This window comes from Solea solea, chromosome 15 (genome assembly GCF_958295425.1).
Source record: "Solea solea chromosome 15, fSolSol10.1, whole genome shotgun sequence".
NCBI classification, from domain to species: domain Eukaryota; kingdom Metazoa; phylum Chordata; class Actinopteri; order Pleuronectiformes; family Soleidae; genus Solea; species Solea solea.
Window position 1 is genome coordinate 5,798,550 of NC_081148.1, and position 19,215 is coordinate 5,817,764.

General features: G+C 39.7%; 1 protein-coding gene across 1 annotated transcript; it reads right to left on the bottom strand.

Annotated features, from left to right (window-relative positions):
• Positions 1-5: 5 nt before the first annotated feature.
• On the bottom strand, positions 6-10,175 carry mcm8 (minichromosome maintenance 8 homologous recombination repair factor). The gene is made up of 21 exons (XM_058652079.1): positions 10,042-10,175; positions 9,162-9,461; positions 8,962-9,027; positions 8,778-8,860; positions 8,508-8,657; positions 7,804-7,901; positions 7,511-7,706; positions 7,277-7,362; positions 6,958-7,103; positions 5,798-5,872; positions 5,567-5,702; positions 4,840-4,870; positions 4,598-4,735; positions 4,417-4,477; positions 4,249-4,329; positions 3,866-4,061; positions 3,143-3,356; positions 2,458-2,667; positions 2,217-2,293; positions 1,618-1,807; positions 6-1,138 (listed from the first exon to the last, which is right to left on the bottom strand). The coding sequence occupies exons 2-21, from the start codon at positions 9,451-9,453 to the stop codon at positions 1,046-1,048; spliced, it is 2,619 nt and encodes an 872-aa protein (XP_058508062.1). The 5' UTR covers positions 9,454-9,461; positions 10,042-10,175; the 3' UTR covers positions 6-1,045.
• Between the last annotated feature and the right edge of the window lie 9,040 nt (positions 10,176-19,215).

Below are 19,215 nucleotides of genomic sequence, written 5' to 3' on the forward strand. Positions count from 1 at the left end.
CTTTTATTTTGAAAATACAACTCCATTTCATCAAAGGAAACGAAAGACAGAGGAAGGTTTTATATCTTTGATATGAAGGATGTAGTAACAAAACCGGTAATTATTAGGTTGTACAGAGAACGAAAATCTATTAATATGTTCTCCAACAGCAACTCACTCAAGTAAAATGTTAAAGTTATTTTCCCTGAGGTTAAAACCATTAACTCTTTAGGTTTTCAGTAATATAAATACCTACATATACATTTATTATAAATACATGTATGAACAATAAAGTGAATACCATACAGAAAAAAATAGCAGATACAGCATATTTGAGAGAGGAAAATGAACAGTGTGCAGACTCGGAGATCAATACTATATACTATAACTTGAGCAATTCAAAACGACTCAAAAGTCAGTAACTAAAAACTACATATGGACCTAAAAACAGGTCGACATCACAGGTAGCCAAGTTTAGGTTACTGTTGATCAGAAATCTTAACATCCAATACAATTCTATAGCACTGTGGAAAACATATGTCTCTCAACATGACAAAGTATAATACTCACACATCGACTAAGGTGTTCAAGGCATCATCAGTTTGAAAATATAAGAAAAACTAATTCAGGTCCAGGTCTTGTTTGAAACGGTTTGCTATGTACTGATAAAATAACAGTGCAAGTAATGATATGAGATGTTTTCACATGTATCTTTTAATATAATAATAATACTAATATATAATTTTATATTAAAAGTAGTGTCTTGAGTATTGCCATTAATGTCTAATGTCATCAGACCTGAATCAAAAGTATGATCAATCATACATGTGTTTATTCTGAAGTTTTTTTTGTTTGTGTTAGTCACTTCAAGGGTTTGCTGCCAGGTGCTGCAAAGAGAACATTTGTCTCCTCAAAAGGTGGACTAGTAGACTATACTTTTTTAACTGAAGTGATCTAGATAATAGATTCTTCATAATCTACACAGAGATTTTAATAATCCCAAACACCGACCTTGTAATGAGGTCTGAAGTTAGGAGCCGATGCGATCTGTTCTGATTGTAGGGGATCAAACTGTCTGCAGCTGGTACAGCTTGGCTCCTTTCTTCAGTAGGAAACCCTGTTCATTCAGAGAACTCACCAGAGCTTCAAAATCCATCACCTAAATAGGCAGAGGTGATTCAGGATTGAGTTTATAGTAATTTCAGGATAGGTGGAGTAACCTACACTCATACTTAAAGCACACATGTAGATTATTTATCCTTCCAATATTCCATTCATTCCAAATTACTATTTTTACATAGTTTAAAATCAGCAGACATATCATTGAATTTATGCAGGTGAGAACTCAGTCAACCATATTCCACACACTATGATGATCTTATATTCCTCAAATCAACATAAAACCTATAATTCTAGATTTATTTTAATGTATTTCACTTGGTTCTAACAAGACTTGAGGAGGTCATCAGTTATAATGAGGGAGGGAAAACTTTACTCCTCTTCTCCTTACTTCCATTACTCCTTCTGATTCAAAAGAGCCATTTTTAGGGAGAGAGAAAATGACATCTTGATATTTGAGGAGGTTTTTTAAACTTTGTGTCATGTGTATTTCAGTGCATCTGTATACTTTTCTCTCACCTTGATGTTCAGTCTGTTGGCCATAGATCGAAGCGTCTGCAGGTCAAACTGCTTCTGACCGGTCCTCTGTGCTTGTGCGTGCAGTGCGTTGATCAGTCGTTTTGCTGCGCCACGCTGACTCATGCCCGAGCCAAGCTGAGAACGTTCAAAGTCCAGATTGCCCAGACCATCTGAATATGTATCAGCCAGACTGACACAAAATAAAATAATCCCATAGAGAAACAGTTCACATCTGTCAGTTCGTACAAAGCCAGAGCTGCACAAGTAACACAAAAGTCTTACTAGATGGAAAACAAGGACTACAAACAACAAAAAGTTGCAGTGTGTAACTTCAACATAAGAATAATTTGAAATCAACAATTGGAGATTATCCAAGCCATTTCATCAAGTAAACATGCCAAGTAGCCTCCTCATTCCTGCTTCTTAGATGAAAGGATTTACTGCTTTTTGTCATATTATGTGATGAAAAACAAGAATGTCTTCATATTTTGGAGGGTTTATCTTACAAATCAAGTTGTTTGAGGAAATCATCTTGAGCTTAATGGAACTGTGGTGGGTATTTCATGGACCTAGTAGCAAGGATTTCGGCATTATCACACCTGTGTTTCATGATCTCCACCACATCCTCAGCATCACTCTTGGTAGCTGTTTCTCTGAGGTCCAATCTGGCTCTCGCCTACACAAAAACAATCAACCAAATACAGTAAGTGCTGGGACACCAGTTAGAAAAATAAGATTTGTTTGCCTTGAAGTACAAGACAGAAGTACAGAAAGAGCAGATTGTGATTCAGTCTTAACTAAGTGCCTATCACACAGAGTGTTGGATGATAGACATCTTACCTCAGTTAATCTAATTAAGGACTCCAGTTGTCGTGTGGTGATGGGCGTGGCATCAGCAGAGTGAGCCTGAGCTCTGAGTGACAGGTAGAAGTCCTGTAGTATTTGTGCTGCGTCAGGAGCGAGCACAGGACGGACGTACTGACGAGCGTAGCTGATGTACTTCCTTAACAAGCAGGCCGGAATGGCATCTACAGTTTCACCTGCAGGAACCTGGAAAATCACATTTAACTCTTAGAGCACTAATGTATACAGAGGCTATAAGAATGTGCAACATAAAGTGTATTTTATCCTTTTTTGCACAAATGTGCAAACTATATATTCACAACTATATAAACACACCTGAGCAAAAAGTACTCAAAATGTTTTAAAATCAGATTTGGAAACACAACACAGTTCAAAGTGGGCTTGGCTTGTTTTTATGAATAAAAATCTATTTTGTGACTTCTGCACAATCATAACTTTGACTCAAGAAGACTGAAAAATAATTTTTTTAAAGTCTAAAGATGTGACGTATAAACACACACCCACAGGATGTCCATATAAGGAGTTGTGTATTATTCCCACGGCAATTTACCAAGGGTGCGTCTTCGTCACAGATCTGTACTGCATGAGCACTAATTGTTAAAGCATAAAAACAAAGGATTTTTGGACTGAAACAACTTCTACTCATATGATCTTTTCTCACCTGCAAACGCTCAGACAGCGGCAAGTCTGAGTGTTCCAGCAGGATGGAGGTGTCCAGCTGATTGTCAGTCCTGGCGACTATGGCACTGCTGGTTCGGCCTTTTCCTACCCTATTTGCCATGACGTGCTCTGACAGGCGTCGGTCATGCGACTCATCCGGGATGTCCAGGAGAAGGAAGACGACGTCAAAGCGAGAGAGGAGAGCTGAGCCCATTCTAAAGAGAAGGTTAACCAACTGTAAGTTGAATTTATACAGATGTATGGGAATAGAACACATCAGTGACTGCCAAAAACTAAGCTGACCTGCTGAAGAATCCCAACATTACATTTAGAACAAAAACTACCGTGGCCTAAGTGCGTAATTATTCAAAAAGCAATCCCATAAACCACATGTTATACTGTGTTGAAATATATTGTAGGTTATGTTGTGTATGTATATAGGGTTTAAAGCATGTTATAAAGGGAAATCATGGCAGCTCTTTGGTAACTGAGAATTGTAGTTAATGTAGTAGTTCTTATTGTCACTGGATTAAAAACACTTTTTTTCTTAAGAGAAAAATCATTGAAATCATTGATTTGTGGCTTCTATAGGAGCTTATAAAATTACTTGAAAGTCTTGCTAGCTTGTAGTTAGTCTACATTGGATAGTTAGAATAATGTGCCTGACATTCAGACTGCATTTACCAAGTACTTAATTTACCAAGCAGCTGCTGAACTAACTTACTTCAGATTTTCACACACAGTCTTGCTTCTGTTGTAATGTCCTCCTACAGGATTCGCCGCAGCTACAACTGACGTTCTGGCAGGTAGCGAGGAAACTATTCCAGCCTTTGCCAGACTCACTGACTGCTGCTCCATGGCTTCCAAAAGAGCCTGTTGCTGGTTGCCCAACTTATCAAACTCATCAATGCAGCACAAGCCTAAAGAGAACAAACAGAAGAATGAGAATAAATGACAATGAGGCCCGCAGAAGAAAACAACAAGGCAGGGAAAGATTTACAGTATTTTAAGTACTGGAGTTGAAAGAAAACACTGAGAGGAAAGTATCAACACAGACGGGAACAATACACTTTCAAACCAATGTTTGCACTCTTTGACATACAGTACCTTGGTCAGCCAGCACCAAAGCTCCAGCCTCCAGAGCATAATCCCCTGTTCCTGCATCTCGGGATAAAGTCACTGTTAAACCTGAAAGAAATAAAGTAAAACACTGACATTTCTCGTAAGCAAAAAAATATATAAAATGCAATGCTGAGAGTAGTGCAGACAATTTACCTGAGGTGCTGGTACTGTTGCCACATACGTATATTCCTCTGGGAGCCACATTACAGACTGCCTACACAGAGGAAAACACAAACACAAAGTGCATATATCAATTTTAAGTGTTTATTTTATCACACGGAAACAGTTTCTAAGAGGCTATTAAAATTGTTGCTTTGTGTCCACCTTGTGTTACCTGTAACATCTGACTCTTTCCCAGTCCAGGGTCTCCCACCATCAAGATGTGTGGGTCTCCTCTGACTGGAACACTATTCTTATCTGTGTGTTTCTGTCGGCCTCCAAACAAAGTCAATGCAAGCGCAGCTTTAACCAGCTACAAACACACAACACAGGACATATTCATGTAATTGGAGAGAAATTCCTGTTGTTAAGGTGTTTTTCATTTTGTCTAAGGTGCTTTGAAGTGAAACAACTCACCAGATGACCATAGATGACAGGACACAAAGAGCTGAAAGAGGAACATCAGAGTGTTTGATGATGATTTCTTATTATGGCCCTGACTATGGTTTTGGTGAGTAAATTGTCCCTCAGTCTTGATGACCACTGAAAGCTGCTTAACACTGTAGTTTTTGCAGTTCACCCATTTACAACCATTCACTCACTCAGACAGTGCAGCTATATGCAGCACTTCTTTCGGGTTTCATCATCTTTCATCTCTCAGGATGTAACATGACTGTAAACAAAAAACACTGTAAACAAAAAAAACAGCCACAAAAAGTTTCAGGAGAAAAGTCGACTTTTAAAAAACATGGCTTTTCAGACACTTCTAACCCCCGCCCGCTCCTGCTTTGCTGCTGTATGCACACAAATGCTCCCTTTGCCAGGTCTGACAGTATTCCTTGACTGAGCCCGTGTGGAGAGGAAGGACACACCATACTGTACAAACATTACATGTTTCTGTTGACACTAAACAGAGGCAGAATAATAACATCAAAAAACAAAAAACACCAGGTAATGCACTGTAGCTTAAATAAATAAAAAATATTCAGATCACAATTAATATTCAGAATTGTACTGTAATAGGTTTCATCCTCAAATAGTGGGTCTTACATAAAACGTTTGGGTAACACTGGTTTAGGTCAAATCTACATAAATTCATTAACTCTTTATCAGTTAGTAAGGCTGTATGTAATAAATATCTTACTGCACTATAAGCCTCAACAAGTGAGGTTGTGACTGAATCTCCTGGATGGCATACAGCTCCTTCAGGGTGAACTCCTCCCCCGCAGCATGAACTTCATCTGACCCTCTCGATCCCTGGCTTGATTTGGACTGCTGACCTACGCAGAATGAAGAAATAACACCTTGTTGCTCTTAATGCTGTATCAGGATTAGCTGCTCTGCATAAATGAAGCCCAAAACAAGAATACAGTACCTTTAGAATTACTGACTGAAGTTGCTTCAAGGTAGAGTAGGAACATGCACTGATCCTTATTCCTGCGGGAACTACCTGCATTCAAAAAGTATGATTTTTATGTATATGCCATGTTTGTGGTCACTGTGAGTGTTCACACCAAAATATAAATTGATTATACTGCCCATCGTTTATAGATTTTATACATCACTAACTACAAATAATGTAACAGAATCTTACTCCAACTTAAACCTCCATAAAGTATGTGTACTTTAAAGCTACAGTGTATAACTTGTGGATATTTTGTAGTAGTTGATATCATTATTCTGCTTTTTTGGTCTTCGTGAACAGAAATGATGTAACATTATTTGTATGCTCTGCCCTTTGATTTTGTGAATACAGCCACAGCGCACGGGCGAGTGGGATGAAGGTCTGGATCATGCTTTCTGCATGTGTGTGTCCACATGACACAAATTCCGTCATCTGCCCATTTTTACGTTGATCTGTGTGTGTGCGGATAAACCTTCAGTTTGATTGAAAAAGACACCACAAAGCAGATGGTAACCATTGAAACTTGCTGGAGGTTATATGCCGGTACCCACACATATACAAGTCAGCACTCAAATAACACAACAATCGCCACAGTTGGAGTGGAATATGAAATCGAGTATGCATGCGTGGAACACCAGACTAAAGCTGACCCTCATTTAAGTCTGAACAGAACTGTGGTCTTGTACGCACTAAAGATTTGTTTGTTTACCATAATTGGTGAATCTGACTATTCCTGTCAGAGTGTCTGTGACAGGAATACTGTGGAGACTATGTGAGACAGCTGTCACAGAGGTCTGAGGTCAGGGGACACACATGAAGCGGCTCTCAACAGATATGCAACACGGTAAGTATGATCTGTGCTTATCTGTGTTTTCACTCAAATGAAAACCTGTTTGTAGCTGTCTCACGACAATAGCGCAATGTTGCTGTCGCCTTCCTGTGTGCAACACGGGAATGTTGCCAGGTGACATGAGATCTAACCACCTCATTATTGATAAACACACAGAGAGTTACTGTATGTGGAGCTAATAGACTCGGTCAGCAATGTGTGAATTCCTTTAACAATAGTTTAAATGTAATGGAATGTAGTCTGTTTTTATTCAAAAGGTAATGCACTAAAGTTTGCTTACCATCATTGGTGACTCTGACTATTCCTGTTACAGTAACTGTGTCTCCAGGGACGCAGCTGTCACAGAGGTCGGAGGTCAGTTGACACTCGACGGTGCGTGGGATTCGTCCAGTCTCTCTTTGCTCTCCGCCCATCAACTCCTGAACCCTGTAGGAAAAAAAACAAACACCATATGGTGACTGGGGATGGTAAATGTGCTTTTGCATATCAGAATATATCCTGAGAAAAGACAAACACACAATGTACCTTTGTGCCAAATCCCACCATAGTGTTTCCACTGCTAGTTGTTCACTTAAAAAATGTGCACATGATGTACTTACTTGATAATCTGCAAATCGACCGTGTGTGTAAGAGGAGAACTGCGGCAGGGGATGAAGGAATGACTGCGACAGTCCGGCTGGATACACTACACAATAAAACATTTTATGAATAATGAAATGCTAAAATAAATAAATAAATAAATAAAATTATAATCATATACATAGTAGTCTGAGAGGAGACTGTATGGCTACAAAATGAATTGTGGAATCATAATAATAGAAACAAGTGCATACTTTGGTAGGTGTAGCGTATTTCCCATGCTGCAGTGGCAGAGACATTGTGTGTGAGCTCTGGCATCTGAAAGCCATCCTGGTACAAAGAGGTCTGATATTGCTCACTCTGACCACCGTTCCCTTCACACACACCAGTCGTCCAAACACACTGGCACGCAATGTCCGCAATGGAGTCAGCGGTTCATAGTTGTACAGCCTGTGGATAATAAACACAGACAATAATCATCACACACTCAAAGTCTACAGTTGAAGAGGTGTCACACAATGCATTTTTGCATCACTGTGTGCATTACCTAGCACTAATATGAGGGATGTTGATGATTGGTGAAGCGACAGGAAGCTCTTCCCCTTGCAACTCAGCAGCCTGTTTCTCCAAATCTACAGTCAACACCTGACACACGCAGACACACACACACAAACTTTAAGTATCATTCTCTCATGTAATTCATGCCTTTTGAAGAGAAGTTAAAGGAACATACAATATAATGAAAATGCGAGAGCGACAGTTACTAACATTATCAAGTTGATCATTTTGTTCAGAATGTTTTTCATTTTCAAAGCAGAGAATGTGAATTCACTGAATATTAATCAATTTCAAATGTTATTATTTTTATTATTTACTTAAAATATATTGATACATGGTTAAAGTTTGCTGAGGCCTTGGGAACAAAACCTTAATTGAACTAAATGTAATTTGCTTTTATTTGTATTACATTGTTACCTGATTGGGTTTTTGGGCCTGTATTGAAACCAAGGTGTTTGCAGCGTATTCCTCTGATTTTGTAGTTTTGCTGTGCTTTTTACATTGTGTTGCTGTGTGTATTGATTGTTTTTTGTCTGTTGTTTATTACATGTATGTGCTTTTTTTTTTTACAATTAATTATATTTTAGCAAATGCCTGCTGAGTGTGAAACAACCAATAAACAGTATGTATACGATCTGAATTGCACAAAATAATAAAAAAAACATTTCAGTAATTCTGTGTGCGTGTGTTTACCTGGTGAATAGCCAATCCCAAACAGTTAAGTATCAACTCTGGCTGTTCCTTCAGCTCTGTCATTAGGTCAGGAAGGGCTTTATGCACAATCTTGTCTCTGATCAAGTCTGCATAATCCACCAAAACACTCCCGTGACGCTCAATCTCATCCTGTACACAAAAAATACTCTTTTAACTGACATGTGAAATTTAGCAAATATGAAAAGTAATAAAAAGTTGACTTATTAAACTGAAAGTTAGAGAAACTGAGAAACAGACAGACCGACTGACCTTGTCATACAGGTGAATCTTGGAAGTGAAATATTTTGCAAAGACTTTTATCTTCTCCACACTAGGTGAGCTCTCTATGAAGCCTGTGGATAAAAACAGAAACATTAGGACACAACAGCAGCTAAATCATCACAGCCATTACAAACAACCTGTATCATCATGTTAAACAGAGCAACACGTGTACCTTCAGTGAAGTACAGTGCCCATCCTTTGTATGGACACAATGCATCGAGAGTAGTTTGACACAGAGCTGAAAGAGAGTGAGAGAGATACAGAGAGAAAAGGACATTTTTATTTTATCATTTTAATAGACTTTTCCCCCTTCACACTTTTCTTTTCTGTCCCAACAATAGCAAATGTATATAATACATAAATGGAACATACCTCTTTGAGTGCCGGAGGTATTGTTCAATCCTCCTCCTCCAACTGAACCTCTTCCTCCTCCTGAGCCTCCTCTCCAACCACTACCCCCTCCTCCTCCTCTCCATCCTCCATTACCTCCTCCTCTCCATCCTCCTCTACCTCCTCCTCTCCATCCTCCACTTCCTCCTCCTCTCCATCCTCCACTACCGCCTCCTCCTCTCCATCCACCACTGCCACTTCCTCCTCCTCCTCTGCCTCTCCATCCTCCACTTCCACCCCTCCATGAGCCTCTCCTGGATTCCTCTCCACTCATAGTTTCCCCTAGACAAAGCAAGCAAGATCATAAAGGTAAGAAGAAGTGAAAGTGACCAACAACAGCAAAGTACCCTTTATCTTAGTTTTTCACTAGTTGCAGTTATTCTATCATTCACCTCGAAAAACTACCTGTTACTCACTGTATTAGGTGTCGGACAGTAATTTCTCTCATCAGGAACAGGCTCAAGCATACATAAACAGTCAGTCAACATGTTTTATTCATTCAGTTCATGTACATGTTTTCATTCGCTCACTTTCATTAGTGTAACTGCTCATTCAGATGCACTTCCTGCCAAAGTAAAATGCACAGCTTCACTCATTTTCCACAATTGTTGAAACAGGAATTAAATACCATATTTATTAGAAAACACGGCCTGACCAAGTTAAACTAATTTCCGCAATGCATTGACTCAATGTGAAGTGTATTAAATTATTTCGGCATGAAAGTAATTACATAAGAAGAGGTTTATTTCTGTAAAATATTAACATGCTATTTAAACTGAATAAGTTAAGCTAACCAGCTATCGAAGCGATATCACGACACTGTTCAAGTTAAAGCTTACAAGATGAATGGCGGCGTACAAACCTGCGTCGTCCGAAGTTTAATAGTCCGTCAATTTACGATAAACAAACGTTTGATAAGTAAACTTGAAAAGCTGTCGCACAAACTGAAGGCACAGATGTTTACATCAGCCACACTGTCAAAAGTTCCCTCCACTAGCGACGAAGCTTCTTCTTCTGCTTTTACTTGCAGCACATTGTACCGTTAGGCAATTTACCGACACCCAGTGGTCACCATCGCTACTACACATGCACTGATGGGAGCTTGTTAGCCTAGGAGCAAATACATAAATGAATAAATAAAAGTTACAATAAAAGTCACATTAGTTCATATTCTCCTGTGTTTTTTTCTGGTTCAACACTTTTAATGTAACAATAATAACGTTTAAATAAATTGTATTAAATAAATTTTTGATATAATATATAATATTATGCATGTATTATATATGACCTTCATCACACTTGCCCGTGCGCTGTGGCTGTATTCACATGTATATATGTATATTTTTTTCCTAAACTCTTTTTAACTAAATCATTGCACAGTACTATTTTAACTACACACTTTTACATACTGAAATTATGAGAGTATGTGGCAAATAAATCTTTGACACGTGAAGGCTGATTTCAGTCATTATACACAGTCGTCTGCTGCCACCTTGTGGACATTTGATGTACTGGCACAATAGAGAATGAAGAAGTACAGATAAGAGCTCTGATGCTCAGACAGGCCAGGAGATTAGGGACACTGTATTCTTACACACATGAATGAATGAATGAATGAATGAATGAATGAATGAATGGATGAATGAAATAAAACACAAAGAGACAAAAAAGGGACAACAGAGTCATGCAAAACAGCTTGAAAGACACACAAAAGAGCCAGGATGTATAGATAGATAGATAGATAGATAGAATCAATGATATGATGATCCTGTTATAATTTATGGGTTATTCAAGGTCCAGGAGGAACCATTTGGAAGGTTTTATTGGCAGAAATTGAATATACTACGAAAATATTACTGTCTATGTTTAAGTGTATTATATCCGTACTATAAGCGTTTCCAAGGGATGCCATCTTGCACTGCTGTGTTTCTACAACAGCCCAAAAAAGGGCAAACCACTCAGAGCATGCATTTTGCATTTCGAAGCACAGGTTTGTTATGCAAATGAAGAAAAATGGCTCTGACTTCTTAACCCCAATGCATCACACACACACACGGACAGACACACACGCCCCCACACACAAAGGAAGATAGATAGTGGAGCAGGATGTTGGTAAGGTCAACAGTTCTCAGCAGACTAAGATATAAAGATAGAGTGAGAAATAAAGAAATATGACTGCCATTCTGCCCAATCATTATCGTCATAACACTGAGAAATGAAAAGTGTGTTCTGAGTCATTTCTTCACACTCTCACTGATTCCATCTTTGTGATGATAACTGGAGCAGCAGTGTGGAGAGAGCTGTAGGAACTCAAGTGCGAGAAGCCGCCATAATCACCGCACAGAGAGATGGATGTACAGGCCGCACGATGAGAGGAGACGCAGCGAGGCGTTCAGCTCCACTTGATCATTCGACAGCAAGTATCTCACCGACTCTGTGTCAACTCAAGGTGGGTTAGCAAACAAGAGGAGATTAATATATGCCCAAAGTTAAGTAGAGGATGAATCATTGCTGCCGGGTTTTGACAGGACGAGCATGTCAACGATTTGTTTGTGTGTGTGTGTGTGTGTGTCAGGGAGTGTACAGAGTTATTTTCCCAGCAGTCCTCCTCTGTTACAACCGCTCTGCTTCTCTTCCTGAGCTGTTTTTACAGACGCCTCCTCTCAATGATTCAATCAGTTTCTCCTCTGGAGTTCCACTGTGCCACAGCACTGATCCACAAAGTGACCATGAATGTGTTTGTTTCTTTTTTTTGCCTCCGTATAAAACCCCCAACTGACTGAGAGGAGGGTAATGATTTACACCAGATATTCAGTTTTGTTGTGTTCCAGATGTCCCGCTGGTTCTGTTTGCAGGCACCAGCAGTACATCAGTGTGGAAGTGTCAGTCACAGCTGGGTGCAACATAAGCAAAGCTTTATTTTGTACTTGTTTTTTGTGTAATAAAAAAAGTTATGGCAACAGGTGTGGAAAATAACAGTCATAAAAAGGACAAATAAATCATAGAAATTCTTAAATAATTTGGTATAAGCTATACATCACTTCCATACCATTATTCAATTTCATGCTGGAGTGGATTCATGTGTGTTCCCCTGTTCATGTCCTGCGTCTGTTCCTGTGATGGCCATAACTCAACTTAACACCTACATGCAGATTGGCCTGTGTATCCTCACTTGTTTATTAAGTGCTCAGACGCCTAAAGAGACACTCTGAGTTTGACCTCATCATCAGATTCTGACAGGAGCTATAAGCATTCAATATAAAAATGAAGTATACGTGTGAGAGAAGGTCAAACTTAAACGTGGAGCACTGGAACCTCTGATTTCATTCAGCCTTGGCGACGGACTGGAATTTGAACACTGAGAACTAAATTACAAAAATGTAATAAACTTTAGGGGCCCTCGCAACTGCCACCCTGCTATGCCCTTGACTTAGTTTGCACGTGCTGATGTTTTCTGACCGAGTGTTCTGTCTCACGTATCTTTTGTGCAGATTGGTCAATGTATGGTAACATTATAGAGACCACTTCCTGCTTCGTGGCAAAACGGCGGCTAAATTCAAATTGGCTGACTTCCTGTTGGGTCAAGTTTGGTGCTATGCCCTTGACTTAGTTTTCAGTCACTTTCGAGCAGATCGGTCAATTTATGGCAAAGTTACAGTTGTTTGTGATGTTGGGCTATATAAATAAAATTGACTTGACTTGACTTAGGAGAACACCCTGGTATTGATTCAATTCAATTCAATTCAATTCAATTTCATATGTATAGTGCCGGTTCACAACATACATTATCTCAAGGCACTGTACATAGACAACAAGAGCAGAGAAACCCAACAATTCACAATGTGCATCAGTGGAAGAACTCTCTGACAGAACCAGACTCAAAGTGTATGATTTCTCCTCACCCAGTTGGCCAACACAGTAGCTGTGGTACCATCGTTGACAGTGGTCACACTGGATCTGAAACCAGGGGTGAAAGTAACAAATTACAAATACTATATTAAGTAATTATATTATCTATTATAAACTACTGGAATTAAGGAGTTTATTTGTATTTTCTTGTATTTTTACTTTGTGGATTTCTTTAAAGTCAGCTCAGTGTATGGTGAGCTTTTGACTCAAATAGCCCCTAAAATAGTCCCAACATTGCTGAAAGGCTTTGAAGTCGCCCCAAAATTTGCCCCCAAAACACTTTCAATATCATAATTGTGCACCGTGTACAGTTCAACACAATACATCTATAAACCACAAAGCATGACAAATATTTTCTTACTCATTTCGACCTGCCTACCTTATACAGACAGACCAGGGTTAGAATTGTATTAATGTCGCTCACTGCTATTCCAGTGCGTACCATCCAGAGAGTCCGGGAGCTTTCTTCAGACTCTGTTTTGTGTTCACATTCTTCTTGCAACTCGTGAACATCCAACAGTCCTGCAGAGTAGGTGTTTGCGCTCACTGTGCATGGACCTCTTAAACTCCTTGAAGAAAAATCAACAAAAGAATCAAGAAAAGAAAAAGAAAACAACAAAATCTGTTTGATTACACATGCAACTTCCATTTCATAGTACATTGTGCTTGTGAACTGGCCAAGAAAAATGAAGCGTTGGTTTGATAAAAATGATGATGCTCCTGATGAGGTGGCTGTTATGGCGCTGTCCAGTGCTGAAATGAATGACACTCAGTTTGATGTGGCGCTGTCCAGTGCTGAACACTCTGGGGCGACTGCCGTTTCAACCATTCATGATGAGGATGTCTCTGTTTTTTCTACTGCGGTTGTTTTTTTGTTGTTGTTTTTTTACATTTGTCTACATTGTATGTCACTAAACCTGAACGTTACTCGTTAATTGTTACCTCGAGTTGGGGATTGTGTAGACAGTCGGCAGTGCTAATTATTAGAGCTGAAGCAATTAATTAATCGATTACTAAATTAATCGACAACTATTTTGATAATCAATTCATCGGTTTGAAGCTTTTTTCATGATTAAAACAAGATTTCCGATTGTTTAGGCTTCTTAAATGTGAATATTTTCTTCATTTCTTTGCTCTGGATGACAAAGAAATCAGTAAACGTTGTTTGGTTTTTGGTTTGTTGACAAAACAAAAGACATTTGAGAACTTCATCATTTCCAGATTTGACGAACACTGATCAACATTTTTTAAGGTTTTCTGATATTTTATAGACTGAACGATTAATCGAGGAATCGAGAAACTAATCGACAGATTAATCGATTAAGAAAATAAAGGGCTATTGCCAAGTGCCGCTTACTCCTTGGACAAAGGAAGTTTCTGCGTTTACACGTGCCATTTGGCAAGTTAAGCGTGGATAATCCAAAGTGGAGGCCATTCTCTCGTTTCCTGCTCCAACTTTGAGATGAGAGCTGTGTTGTTTCTTGGGGATGGCAGGATATTATAGGAGTGATTGTAAAAACCTTTCTGATTTGTCTGAGGGATACCGTAACATATTCCTGCTGTTGTGGCCCCGCTCACAGACTTGCTAAGTCCAAAAAGTAATTTCTAATGGTCTCTGAATTGTCAACATGCATTTGAGTCCATTAAAGTGTTGCTGAACACTACCCCAGTTCTTGCGGTGTCTGTTTTTGCTCGGCTGCTCAAAATTTCAGCTGACACTAGTGATGTGGGGGCGAGAGCTGGAATTGACCGCCCAATTTCTTTTGTTCTTTTTGTAAGACATTTAATGGCCAGCAATGGGTATATTCTACTATTGAAAAAGAAGCTCTTGCCTTGATCCTGGTCTTGACACATTTTGAAGTTCATGTCAGCTCTGTTGGTGCCCCCCCCCCCCCCCCCCCCCCCCCCTGTTGTTTATACAGACCACAATCTTTTGGTATTTATTCAACAGACGCTGAACACCAAACCAGAGACTTATGAGATGGGCACTCTTTTTACAAGCCTTCAACATTGAAGTCAGGCATGTCAAGGATATGGACAATGTCCTGGCTGACATGTTGTCGTGCTGTTGATTGTTTTTGTGTGTGTGTGAATAACTTTGTTTTTCCGTTATTTACCCTCTTGTGTGGGGTGTTGCGTGTGGCTGCTGTCTCTCTCCGCCTCCTCTCCTCTCCGCCTCTCCTCTCTAATCTGTGCTTCATTCCAATGATTACATCCCTGCACTGTGAGGGGAGAAGGAGATGGCGTCATCCTGGAGGAGTTGGGTGGTCTTAAAAGTAAGCTGTGCGACCTTTGCAGGGAGAGTGAAACCGTAAGACGAGGCTGGGTAGTGAGCGCGAGTCCCCCATGATTGTTTAGTTATTGATTTAAACAATTAGTGATGGCACCGATTTCACAATTCTTAATATAGTACATAAGTTGGTGGGAGATTTATTTTTGTTTAAGTTCTGGGGACGCGCTGGTTCCGATGACCCCTTGCTGGGCTGGTCCAGATGCTACCCACCTATTGTTACTTTTTACCAGGATCTCCAACTCTTTTCATTCGTTCACTTTGTTCTTGAATGATGACATAATTTTGCTAGTTAGTTTCAACTTGTGGCGTATTTGTTCGGTCTCCTATCAAGCCTATTCTGATTTGCCTATCAGAGGCCGTAACATTTTACCAAAGTAATCGGTGATGCTGAAGGCAACTGAAATACAATAGAAATAAATGAAAATAATGTTGGCTCACACACGCACACACACACACACACATACACAGTATTTTTAGTGAGTTCCATTCATTTAGACAACCTCACCAAAGGCCCTTAACCGTAACTTTAACCAAAGCCTCAGACATGATATTTTTTTTGCCCCCTGTGAAATATGTTTTGGAAGATTCTGGATATTATCAAATGTTGTGTAATACCATATTTTTTTCAATCATAAATCAATCTATAATATATAATATTTATTGACATTTTAATGCCACTTGAATGCCAACTGCACTACCACAACAATGAAGAAAATTAAATGTTTTATTAGTCCCATACTGTCAATAGCTGCACAGTAAAGTGTTTGACAGCTTCCCGAGGGAGGGCCAGCTTCAGTGACTGTTTCAGTAAAGTTGACTGGTGCATCTGGGCCATACATTCAGTATGAGTTTCCATATTTTATATCTTAACTGCTCTGTGCTCTGCGAATAGCCAGTATGGTGTAGCTTTGCTTGCTGCTCTGGCAAACAACGCTGAGGTTGCGCGTAGGAGTAAGGAGTTGGAGTTGTGTGCGCTACAGATGCAGAGCTGGCTTTGCAAAAGTTAACTGTCTATTTTATAGGGGCATTAAAAAGCACCTTGCAAATTTCAGATATCTCAAGGGCATTTTGCCCAAAATCCCTGCTAATTTCTGACCGTGATGTCTGCACTAAAAAAAAGTTCCCAAAGTAGCAACAAAAACACACACACACACAGATGTAAAAATGACAACCCATACACACAATTTGGAAAAAGCTGTTGAGGCAATTTGCCGAGCCCTGCTGACATTTCCATCTAGTCTGCAGGCCACCAGACTACAATTACAGATGGAGGCATTTCAGCTGTTATCTGAGAGTAACATATGCACGGCGACTCCAGCAGTGAAAGTCAGAAACTGAAACCTTCACTCTGGCGAGAATGTCAAGGATCAAGCTAGTTTGTTTTTTATTTCTTTTCCTCCATCTCTGTGCAATTTGAGCACAAAATTACTCATCAGTGCCTCCACCTCCTCCTCAATGTCTGTGTTTAAAGACAGAGAAGCACCGTCATCTCGCCTTTTCACTCTGAGCACTGAAATAGAGCAATCAATGACCTGTGTGGCCCCTGCCCCACCTCTCCCCTCTCCCCTCTCTCTCTCGCTCGCTCAGTTCTTCTGTGAGAGACAAAAAAAGGAAATTCTGTCAAGTTGTCTTGCCTCCATTATTTAGCATTTTCCTTTCACCCTCCTTCATCACAGTCTCATCATTAACACACGTTTACTCAAACCTTAACTATGACAACTAAATGTCAAACCCTAACCTTAACCCAATTCTACCCCTAACCCTAAAAGCAAGTCTTAACCCTCAACAAGCCCTAAGGGGTGTCAAAAGGTGAGGAACAGTCAAATGTCAACGCTCCCTGTGTTTTATACGTCCTCACACACTCACACACGCACACATGGAAAGAAGGACACAACACACTCATAATGTTGCGCGTTTCTGTCCATGAAGCATGCATTTATACTCATCTGTTTTCATCTGTTTAACTTCTGTAAAGGTCATCCCTCTCACTGCCCTGGTGACCAGTGAAGATGTTATTTTATTGGTGCTTGATCTGAAGTAGACAGAAACACAGTGGATAACAAGATCACTGAATGTACTGTAAGTCGTCCCCATTAACGGTGAAATATTACTCATTGGTGTTGCAGATGAGGGAGATTGATGATAAACGGCACTTGCAATATTTCCATGTCTGCCACAACGACAGCTAGGCCCTCAATTTAAACATGCTGTGTCCATTAGTAGCTCTGGCAGACTCATTGGACTATTGACTCTATACTGCTCCCCACAATTGCTCTGTTTCGTCCGTCATCCCAAAGTCTCCAGTGACATGCACAATGACGGACAGAATGTATAGACAAACGGCTCCGTCCATCTGTCTCTTGCATAGAGTATAAATGGGCATTAATATTAATGTACATATAACATCAAAAGTTATATACTGCAGCTTTAAACAGATATGAACAGATTTTCTGTTGCGTCCCTTCTGGCAACCGTGTTTTGGTGTCAGGCTGGTTCTTGGTAACTGTCATCCAACCACTCTATCCTCCACATGAGGGTCAGGACTGCTGATGCCAATCCCAGCTGACACCATCACCTTTTTGGTGTTTGAATTTAAAAAGTTTCTGTGGTTACTGTTTAATAGTTGGGTAAGTAAAAAGAGGAAAACTGAATGCAAGGATGGAAATAAACTGGATAGAGAAGAAGGCAAGACTGTCACATGTCGTACTCTCTCTCTCTCTCACTCTCACTCGCTCTGAGCTTATACTGTGAGAGCGTGACAGAGTCTGTAGCTACAGTTTTGAGGGATTATTTCTTTTCATTTCCTTGTGTGGGTGTCGGGTGATTGACACTAAGCAGAGTGTTACTTAATCCACACGCTGATATGAAAATGCTCAACATGGGCACATTGAAATAATGATGAAACAGAAACTCTGACAAAAATAAATGAGTTCCTCCTGTTTGGTGCAGTGGGTTATTGAGCTCAGGCAATTTTCACTTACTGGAATAAATTACTTACTTCTCAGCAAGAAAGTAAAGAAATTAATCTTGATTTGTCTACTACGTGCCTGAATAACGGAGGATTGATATGACGGAAAGTGGCAATGAAACTGAAAATACACATCACAAGAAATGTATATAAAAGTGAAGATACTGTTCATAAAACTGTTTTAAATTCTGGTCATAGAATTTAGAATTGAATTAACATTAAAAAAGAACTCTCTGCCTCAGCCTTTTCAAAGCGTTAGTCTCCACAGTTGGTTTAAAAGTTTGCTTTGATGCAGAAGAGAATCAATGTTTTAATAAAAATCTTCAGAGAGCTTCTCTCTGAAGATGCGCTGCTGTTGCTTTTTAGAAATAAAAACAAAATTGTGGCTATGTATTCCACCCACAACACCTGAGTTGCAGCTTTAACACCAGCTTCCTGGTGGAACAGAAATTTGATTTGTTCAATACCAGAGATATTATATGACAAGTGTCTCTAATAACAAGTCTCTCAAAGAAAGGAACCTGCAGATGCTTCTCATCACTTGACACAACCGTTACCAAGGAAACCAGAGGTTCCCGGTGCCTCCAAAGAAGACTCACAGACACAAGGATGTTAAAAATTTCTGCCAATATTTGGGTATTTGCAGTAAAAAGCCTTCAGCAACTGGTCACCAATGTTACTCCTGAGTGGACCATTTACTGAATGTCTTTCACTAACGCTCTCACTGTCTTTCCTGTCTCTCTCTACTCCATCCTTTCCGAAAATGCCACAGAAATCTGTCTGATGGAAACATTTTGCCACATGATCCAAGGTGCAAACAACAGACAAGAAACACATCCCAGACGTGCTGCAACGGTAGTCATACA

Excerpts from the sequence above, each read along its gene's own strand:
- mcm8 (XM_058652079.1), bottom strand. The coding sequence starts at position 9,453 with ATGAGTGGAGAGGAATCCAGGAGAGGCTCATGGAGGGGTGGAAGTGGA. Across the intron at positions 7,104-7,276 it reads GTCGATTTGCAGATTATCAA|GGTTCAGGAGTTGATGGGCG; the intron begins GTAAGTACATCA and ends TTTTTCCTACAG. Across the intron at positions 4,736-4,839 it reads CTGTCATCTATGGTCATCTG|CTGGTTAAAGCTGCGCTTGC; the intron begins GTGAGTTGTTTC and ends GTGTGTTTGTAG.